Source organism: Dipteris shenzhenensis, chromosome 2, assembly GCF_047967505.1.
Source record: "Dipteris shenzhenensis isolate YYH24624 ecotype China chromosome 2, Dip_SZ_1.0, whole genome shotgun sequence".
Taxonomy (NCBI): Eukaryota; Viridiplantae; Streptophyta; class Polypodiopsida; order Gleicheniales; family Dipteridaceae; genus Dipteris; species Dipteris shenzhenensis.
Window position 1 is genome coordinate 10,195,532 of NC_141597.1, and position 10,077 is coordinate 10,205,608.

The 10,077-nt window shown below is 40.0% G+C and overlaps 1 protein-coding gene across 1 annotated transcript; it reads right to left on the reverse strand.

Annotated features, from left to right (window-relative positions):
• Positions 1-378: 378 nt before the first annotated feature.
• On the reverse strand, positions 379-1,892 carry LOC147904316 (uncharacterized). Its single transcript, XM_087391148.1, has 4 exons — positions 1,613-1,892; positions 1,425-1,521; positions 754-853; positions 379-477 (listed from the first exon to the last, which is right to left on the reverse strand). The coding sequence occupies exons 1-4, from the start codon at positions 1,890-1,892 to the stop codon at positions 379-381; spliced, it is 576 nt and encodes a 191-aa protein (XP_087247274.1).
• Positions 1,893-10,077: the final 8,185 nt, after the last annotated feature.

A 10,077-nucleotide genomic window follows, 5' to 3' on the forward strand; every position in this document is an offset into this window, starting at 1 on the left:
TCGTGGTATGATTAAATATGTACTCGTCTATGAAAATTTTTTTGCAAAGAACTCGTCTATGATTTCATGACGAGTAGTAGTTCATTGGTCGTATTGCCAGGGCGTATGAACATCTACTGTATAAATTGAATAGGTCGAGACCTGGAGATGCAGAGGGAGAAACATCTAGATGGGCATTTTAGTATCCATTTGTTTCATATAATCAGATTTCCTGTGAAATCAAAAGGTTGTGTAGCCTCTTATGCCGGTCCCGGCAAAACCTATGTGGACATAATCAAAGTTTACACCAGTGTATGCTGGTGCATGCGCATGCTTCACAAGACAAAATATTGGTTAATTTTGACGCTAAGGGAGACAACAGCCAGCGGAAGGCCTTTCTTATATTGCCTGCCCTCTCTTTTTCCTCAGACCATCCAGGAAACCTCGCCTTTGGCAGAGTCGTGAAGGCCTCGTAGAAAGATGCCGTACAAAACACAACTGCAATAGAGGCCACCATGAACCACGCTCATAAGTAAGGAGCCCACAAGGAACAGCTTAAGATGCAAATGCCTTTTCTATCTAATCCGACTACTGTAACATTAGTTCACGTTACTTTTCGAATTTCCTCAGACTAGCTCAATCGAAGCAGAGGGGGATGCGATGATACAATCATAGTTATGGAAGCAAATACATTGCTGTAATCGCAGTTTTCCCTTCAAATACATTTACAAAATAACCTTTACGACATTCGATTGCTTTGCGTTTGCAAATTACCTCCTCACATTCTCCGATTCCTAGCTGATACAGGACAAGATTCTCATCCAGGAGCTTTATATTCCTGAAGGTCAGGCAAAAGTGTCCCCAAACGTGTGGCCTGCATTACATGTATGCCAGGTCAGACACTCGATCGAACCGATCCAAATAAAAAACCAAAACGAAAGGAAGAGACAGAAACGGTTATTATTCTTGACCTTATGACGAGGATGCGTCCTATGACTATTGACATTCAAAGTCGATACAAGAACTCGGGAACGTGAGACAATCTCAAAATTCGAAGGTGCCTCAAATGATCCGCGAAAATATCCTGAAGGGAACTAACGTAGGAGGATCTAGAAGCCATGAAACGAATTCCCGTTCGAGTTCTCATCATAGAATGCTGCTCTAAATTTCCTAAAACTAGCAAGAGCAAGCCCAATCTGAAAATGCATGGACACGGCAGGGGGAGATACGGAGTTTCCAAAGCGAAATTTTTTGATGGACACAGAAAGGCAAAGACAATTAGTAGTCTAGTTCAAATCACAAGGTTGTATACACGTCCAATACGGCGACTGAAGAATTCGAAATAGTGTCATCAAGATCATACAAAGTTGGCAGCTCTCTACTGCACAGCGCATAGTCATCACACTCACTTCCGGCAAATGTACAGGCTCTTTCTGCCAACTCACCAAGAAATCTGACCTCCGCCAGCTTCTGATCCTTCGAACTTCCTTTGCACTGCGTTTTTCAAATCCGAGACTGTTGCATTCTTTGAGACTTCAACAACTGAGAGAAGACTCCCATCAGCAAAAGGCTTTTCCAATGGAATCGAGGCAAACGATAACAAGGACAGCAAAATAGAGAGAAAAAAAAGCACCGAAGTTGGTGGCGTTCATCCTGCGAATGCTCAGCTTTATGCAGTTACTCTCTAGCAGCTCCTCTTGTTGGATAGATTTCCGCGCAAATGCAAAGGTCCTATGCCTTGGAGCGAATGGGGGTCGCTGCTGTACTGCCTCTCTGTCTTCAAGGTGGGTTTTTTTGAGAAGAGCGACGGCATCATCTGAGTCTACCTCGGAGAGTACTGTGGACTGCGCCTTTGCAGTGCCTATCCTCTGATACTGGTCACCTGCTCCAGCGAAGAAGCTCTGGAATGCCATTGTCAAATTATCGTCTGAGGCGATGTCGCCAATGCTAGCGCTTGCGGTAAGATAGAGCAAACGAAACAGTGATTCCTCTCAAGTTCTTGGGCGATAGATTGGAGCGAGTGACCAAATCCAACCTTTACATTTGATCAAATCCCAGGCAAGAATCCAAGAAATTGGTCCCCGGACCCCAATAGCGTTTCACCCAGCAGCATTCGCTTCATGATGGCCTTTTTCCACAAGACCAAACTCGTGTAGGGGCGTAAATTCGTGTTATGATCACTCTTGAGTAGGGATGCACACTCGTGTCATGGTAACTGCTTCGTGGTGGCTTTGTGCGAGGATGATGCCCAAAATTTCAAAGGCTGCGGGTTACAACTCCAGAGATCGATGCCGAGAAAGTGTGAGTGGAGAGATTGAGGCTGGGTAAGTTATTGCGAGCGGGTTTCATCAATCGGCCACGAGCGAGATGGGTTCTTTGATGATTAGGATTGATGGAAATACTTATTTGAGAGATACAATCACGGGTTCGCCCCTTGAGGAGCAAAGGATCGTGGGAAGCGGGTTGTAATGTATTGTATGTATAGGAAGTAAGACCGATTAAGGTCTCAATCACACACACACCCACGAGGTGATGCCAAGAGGTAACACACACCCACGAGGTACACACCGATTGGTAACCGTCATGCACAAGTTCTATGTAGTCAACACACATTCATCAATCAATACATATTCTATCTTACCTATGCACACGATCTATTGATTTCGATGTGGTATCAGAGGCCGGGCTGGGCACAAACCAGCCACGCTTTCCAAGATGGAGGGCTTTCTTGCGAAAAATGGGGGCATGCTTTCAGTCCCAAACTGACGCGAAGGGAGCCCAGCATTATCTGCGGAAACATTGACTCGCATTAGCCCCGAAATGAAGGGCATGGGCAAAAAGACCCAAATGAAGGCGACCTACCAACCCAAAAGGTAGGAGTAGACACAGATCTGCACATCCTGGATGTAGGGCATGAGGACAATGATCCCAACACTCCACTAGAGTAATTGAGATCATCAATGCAACCTTCCACACAGGTGGGGTGTTTCCAAGGACTCCTTGCATGGATTAGTACAGGCACTGTTCTGGAATCCCTCAATGAAGGGAAAGAAGACCCACAAGATAGGCACAACGACCCCAAAGAGGGCAATTTTGACCCAAAGATAGGCAAAGTAAAAGGCCAATACGAGCCCAAGATCGTTTATACATCCATCGACCGACAGAATCCTTGAACTGAAGAGAATTACGTTCAAGGCGATCCTGGTAAACACCTTTAATTTATGTTCCTGCAATCTGTTGATACTTATGATGAGGGCGTGCACTCCTTCCATCGGCATATTTAGATGCAGATAATGCTAAGACCACAATCAAGGGTCAAACGGAAGAAATCACTCCATCTGTGCCTTACCATTGGCACTCGATTTCATCCTAGAGAAGGTCAAGATCAAGATACGAAGCATGAATTCACAGGTCCCACAAAGGCACAATCAGGAGAATCTAGCGATAAAGATGGCTCAGGCCGTGAATCATCAGATAAAAGAAAAACCTCAAACGTTGCATGTAGCATTGAGCAACAGGGCCAATCTCATAACCAACGACTTGCACAGGCTCTCAAAGCAAACGTATCATACAATTCTAACGCTGGAGAACAAGATGATGATCATCGACACAAACGAGAATATCACGTAGATGCTGAAGACAGCAGCAAAGATGGCACTAATCATGATCATGAAGCAGTTGAAGATGATCTAGAACATGAAGATGTTTCAATCACTGATCAAGACAAAGGCAACACAGGCAATGCATCTGCGCATGCAGGCTCTAGTGAAACTGAAGATGAAGGGAGCGAACTACAAGGTGACAATCTTGCTGCCGACGATAGATCTAAAAAATGATGAAGGAGAATGTGAACAAATTGATGAAGGCACTCAACTTGTAGATCGTGATGATCTTGGCCAGTCCAATAACGCTAAGATGGAACATGACATGGATGATCTAATCACTTTGTGTGACAAAGCACTCAAACAATTGGGAGATAACTTGATTGTTGTTGCAAACGATCAAGATAAAGCATGTAGTGATCTCCAACATGAAGGAGTTGATGAACATTTCGGTGCTCAATCTGATGCAGATGACACTAATACACAGCAAAAGAAGGTTACATTGAGGACCCTGATCATGAAGATCCTGATGAGCATGTCAAGTCAACCGAATGTGTCATTCCACGTCTCCATTGAAATAAAAGAAGCAACTATTGTAGGCAAATTTGTTGAAGCCCACGCAATGGAAGAAGGCACGGATGAACAAGAAGCTAAAGATCATGGAGTCGGCAGTGTCCAAGAAGGTAATGTCTAACGAAGAAGAAAAGCGTCAAGCTGTTCTCGATGGAAATCTTGCTTATGAAGAATTTTGTTTGTATTAAAGTAAAAAGGTAGGACAAATGTAGAAAAAGAAATATAGCATTGGAGCATCCTCTAGAAGAGGAGGTAGGAACCCTTAGTTCTAGATCTTTTCGATTACAAGCATCATTCTTTTTTCCAAAAAAATCCATTGCATTTCTCGTGTCCTCTATGATTGCTGTAGTCACTAGTCTCCCCAAGTGTGGACTGTGGAAGGCAAGATTGTTTCCCTACCTCCACACATGAGATATCACATGTCCTTTGATCACCTGCCAGATCTCATACATAGGATCTTGCATCTGTCTCCTAACAACGCCATTTTCTAGTTCAGTCTGAAGGTAACCTGAGCTCTTGTTAGGTTGAGCCCGATGTGTTTCCATACTTCTCTGACAAAGATCACTCGCTATCCTGATCACTCATGGGAGGCATTCTTTTACCATTGTACTTGGAAGTGCTGCCTGCAAGATCACGTTTTTTTATTTTTATTTTACGGTAAGAGTCATTGTATTAAAGTAAAAAAGGTAGGAAAAATGTAGAAAAAGAAATATAGCATTGGAGCATCCTCCAAAAGAGAGGCGGGAACCCTTAGTTCCAGATCTTTCCTACAAGATTACAAGCATCATTCTTTTTTCCAAAAAACTCCATTGCTTTTCTTGTGTCCTCTATGATGGCTACAGTCACTAGTGTCCCCAAGTGTGGACTGTGGAAGGAAAAATTGTTTCTCTACCTCCACACGAGTTATCACATGTCCGCTGATCACATGCCAGATGTCATACATAGGATCAGTCATCTTGCATCTGTCTCCTAACAATGCCATTTTCCAGTTCAGTCTGAAGATAACCTGAGCTCTTGTTAGGCTGAGCCTAATCTTTTCCAGACGTCTCTGACAAAGATCACGATATTGGTCACTTTGTCCCCAACAAGCCCCTCCTCCTCTCTTGGAAAGTACTGATCCCTCGCTCCCCTTTGTTTTGCTTCTATTTTCCCTTTCTTTTGGACAGGCCTGATGAATTTTATTCACCTTGCTTTTTTTTTTTTTTGGGGAGGAAAAGTGGGGAGAGGGGGAAATTCACCTAAGGTTTTGCAAAATCTGTGAATCGTGCCACATGTAAAATTGAAGTGTTCCAGATTGTTTCAATCACCACCTTTCATGAGGTATAAAAGGGGAGCAAGGCAAATCATATTGTAGAGCTTCCACTTGGTAAGCGTGAGGTGGTTCTGATTTGGTAGATTGGAGGCTAAGGCTAGGAAAAGAGGGGGGGGCAACTACCGCCACTGAAGGGAGTGGAGATTGGCAGGAGGGGGCAGCCACTGAAGGGAGGGTGAGAGAGGGAAGAGATGCAAAGGCGAGGGAGAGAGGAGAGTAGAGATGGGAGGAGGGTGGTCCCATGGGAGGTGTGGTAAGGGAGGGAGAGAGCCATGATGGAGGATGCTGCGCAGCAAGATAGGGAGAGAGACACGATGGAGATGCTCGGGGGGTTCACTTCACAAATTTTATACCACATGCATTCAAAAAGAGGGGTATTTTAATATAACTTTTTGGAAAATTTTAACAGGTTTACAATAACAAGAGGGCTTTTAAAATTCAACTTTAGAAAAAAATCACTTAGTTCATAAGTAAAGAGGGGTGTTTTCATTGGGAGGAAAATTTTAGTTGAGGGGTTTTTAGAATACCCCTTGAATGCATGTGATACAAAGGGTTTCTAAGTAGTGCACCCCCCAAGTGGAGGTGCCAGCTTACATTAATTGAGCTTAGGTTAATTGAGAATTAGGGGGGTAAGCAATACACTAATTAATAGATGCTTCTTGATGTAGATAAGCTTTGTTATGATGAAGCTTGAAACCAGAGGGCTCCTTGCTAATTAGTAATGTGAACCAAAAGGCTAGGTTCTAGGGGTTATTCCTAAGCCCTGGCTCTAATTGAAGGTGCAATTATGAGAGGGGTCTAATGAAAGGTCTATCATGAATACATATCACAATATGAAGAATCCACATGGTGAGAATTGGACACGGCAGAGGGTTCTAGAAAGAGGGAGTTCCATTTGGAAGGAGGTCAAGGGAGACATAACACATTTTATGAAGAGACAACTGAGGGAGCTCATGAAGGAATCCATTTTTGGGAGATTTAGATGGAGATAGAGCCAACTTATCTGTCATCTTATATTGTTGTTGTTTGTCACCTACCATGACTCTCTAGCAATTGAGTTTTTCTATTTTCTCCAAGCTTCGGTACAATCGTCATGTTCTCTAACATAGTTTGAAGAGACATGACTAAGAGATTTTTGTGAAGGATTCATCGTATACTTACTCAATAAGAACATTTGTGCCTTTGTCTGGTTATGAATTGTACTCGCTACTATTTTATCTCCAAGCCAGCGCAATCTACTTTCTTTCTTGGTGGTAGCATCATCATTGAAGTTTCAATTACATCTACTTTTGCTACGTTCTTGAGAACTAGTCTCATGTGACTTTGGCTACCTTCTTGCAGACTAGATCCTCACTGCCTCCTTGCAAACTGATCAGCAAAACCACATTGAGTCTTTTTCTTCTACCTATATATAGGCTTCTGAGTGATGGTCCAATAGTACACTAGACTAAGCATAGGAGTAAAAGCTTGATTTCTCTTTGTTCAAGAGGCCACAAGACATTTCTCCCACCCTCACAAGCCTTTAATTTGTTGTATAAACAAAATTTGCCTCTATAAACCTTGCAGGAGGGAAATCTAAAACACTTCATTATTGAGCTTATACAATGACCCGCAGTCTATAATATAAAGAGAGAGGCAAAAGACAAGTACTCCACATCTTACAAAGTCAAGAAAGCCTTGAAAAAGGAGTGAAAAAGCCACATTAGCAATCTTTCTTACTCTCCAAGTTTCTCCAGTTCAAGGTTTCATCCTCTCTCTCTAAGGTTAAAGGCCCATAGCTCTTTCAACTCATTAGTGTCTCCAAATTCAAAGCAAAGGGCCGGCTTAAGAGATCCAATTTTAGCAGGTTATATTAGTGTAGAAGAGTGAGATCAACAAAAAAAGAAATTGCACGTGAAAAAAGAGTAAATTGAGTTCAAATTCGAATTCCAAGGCCTCGAGCAAATAACAAGAAAATGGAAAACATATTGTTGTCCCTTTGTTAAAGCTTTCTACTTTATGATATCTAGAACATTCTCATTTTTATAATGACAATTGAATGTCAGAGAAAATGAAATACCATTATCCAAGAGGAAACATATGAGAAACACTGGACGAAACTATGGATTTGGAGGATTTGAAAATGGGTATATAGTCTTAGGCATAGCTTGCAGTGGAGTTATTTAAATAACTCCATCATTTTAAAAAAAGATGGTAGAGTCTTCCAAATTCAGAGAACATGATGTGCCCAATTTTCCACTTATTTGTCTAATGGATTTTGGAAGGATTTCTACACCAACAAAAATGTGAGGCATTATGAATGTACTTACTTTTGTTGATAGTTTTATTTCTTCTACATCCAATAGAAGTAAAATTTTCCTTGATGGTATTAAAAAGTGCAAATGTTATTTTCATTATTTAATGTTAGAATTTAAACATGTTTGTTTACCTGATTTGCTTGGTAGTTTACCCCTTGAGAGAGAAGTAGGTCATAACATAGATATATTTCTTGGATCTACCCTCATTTAGACTTAGTCAATTTGCAGAAGAACGTGAGGTAGAAATATAGTTACCTAAATATCTTAGGAATGGCCAAATTCAACCAAGTATCTCACCTTGGTCTTCACTAGTATTACTGGTAGATAAAAATTATGGTACTACATATCTACTGAGCTCTAAATAAATTCACAATACAAAATAAGTATCCTATGCCTTGCATTGATGAGCTCTTTGGTAATCACAATTGATGAAATATTCACTAAATTTGACTTAAGAGTAGGATACGCCAAGTGTGAATTAACGAAAAGGATATACCTAAGACATTGTTTCAAACTAGATACTGGCATTATAAGTTCAAAATAATGTTGTTTGGTTTAACAAATGCTACAAAAACTTTTATGACACTTATGAATAGTGTCTTGAGGCCATATTTAGGAAAATTTGTTGATAATATTCTTAGATGATATTTTTTTCTATAGTAAAATGAAAAAAAAAATGAACATTTGAGAAAAGTGTTCCAATCGCTTAGAGATAACTCTCCTTTTGCTAAATAATCCAAGTATAAACTCTTTGTGAAAGAAGTAAAGTACTTTTTGAGACATATTACATGAATTCTAATGGATTGCAAAAAAGTAACGGCTGTAAATTGGAAGACACATCCTATAAACATAGAAGAATTAAATATAATCTTAGGTTTATATGAATTTTATAGGAGAATTAAACATCCTGTAAACATAGAAGAATTAAATATATTCTTAGCTTTGTCTAAATTTTATAGGAGATTCATCTAAGACTATGCAAAAATTGTTGTTCCAATGACTAATCAGCTCAAGGGGAAGGGAAGTACCTCCAAATGGGATGAACCTCAAAAGAAGAGTTTTCACTACTATAGATCCCCCCCATAACAACTACATGAGTGACAAAACCTATGCAAAGTTCTTTTGATACTAGAGTTGTATTGGATCCATCTCCAAATGATCCCAGTAGGCAACTTAGTTTGAGTTGTTTAGCAACCCAATTGTTGAGAAATATATTTGAGTCATTTAACAACTCAAATAGTATTTGAGTCATTAAGAAGTTCAAAATTTTTTAATTGTTTGGGCCATTAAATGACTAAAAAATAACTAGAAGGGCAATAGTAATTGTTGCTAGCTACTACAATTGCATAAGAACAAACTCCTCTAGTCCCCTGCCATTTGCAGGTCTAGCTCTTGTATTGCAAATCTCCATTTTCTATCCATTTATAGGTCTAGCTTTCTATTTTGTATCCTAATCCTTGTCTCCATTTTCCAATTTGTAGCTCTCTTTTGTTGCAGCTCTCCATTTTTAGGTCTAGCTCTAGTGTTGTAGGTCCTACTCTTTATTTTTGATCTCTAATCCTTGTCTCCACTTCCTTTTTGTAGGTCAAGCTCTTTATTTTTTATCTCTAATCCTTTTGGGAGTTTGGGAAAACCCAAGAATTCACCTCTCCTATTCCAACCCATTAATTATTTACTTTTGCTACATGGAGGCTTAATTCACCTATATTTATCTATGCCTTAATCTATTTATGATTTAATTTACCTATGTTTATTTATGTCTATGGATTGATTTATTTATACTTTAATTTATGTTTCTCCATGGCATAATTTATTTCAATGTCCAAAGGGGCCTTCCCCAAACGTTCAAGAAAAGATTGGAGCTCAAAACCTTCTTTTTCCCACATGTGAGCCCTACCACTAGGCTATAAAAGTGACAACACTATATTAGAGAATTTGGGAAAATCCCAATTCCCATGAAATAAAATATAGTCACTTCAAAAGTAAAATTTGATGTTTTTTATTGAAACATTAGCTCCATTGAGGACCATGCACAATACTTTCCCAATTCCTAGAAACCCAAGCAAAAATCTTCCGTATGTTGCTATGGCAAAAGGCCTTAATAGATATGAACATGGCTCCATGGCCAAAAAATTTGTTGATTTGCTAGTGAAAGAAAGATTTTTTTTGTTTCGTATGCATCAAAACCACAAACAAAAGCCAATTTATAGATGTTGTGTTAGGAAGATTCATTGGAGTAAATTAAATTGCAGTATTGATATATGCAATAGGATTGTTATAGATCTTTGACATCCATCATATAACTGTGGTCTTC

What these genes read in the sequence shown, in the direction of transcription:
- LOC147904316 (XM_087391148.1), bottom strand. Translation starts at nt 1,892, where the DNA reads ATGGCATTCCAGAGCTTCTTCGCTGGAGCAGGTGACCAGTATCAGAGG. An exon ending in GATGAACGCCACCAACTTCG is followed by an intron (nt 1,522 to 1,612) that starts GTGCTTTTTTTT and finishes GTCTTCTCTCAG; the next exon opens with TTGTTGAAGTCTCAAAGAAT. An exon ending in GAATCGGAGAATGTGAGGAG is followed by an intron (nt 478 to 753) that starts GTAATTTGCAAA and finishes CCTCTATTGCAG; the next exon opens with TTGTGTTTTGTACGGCATCT.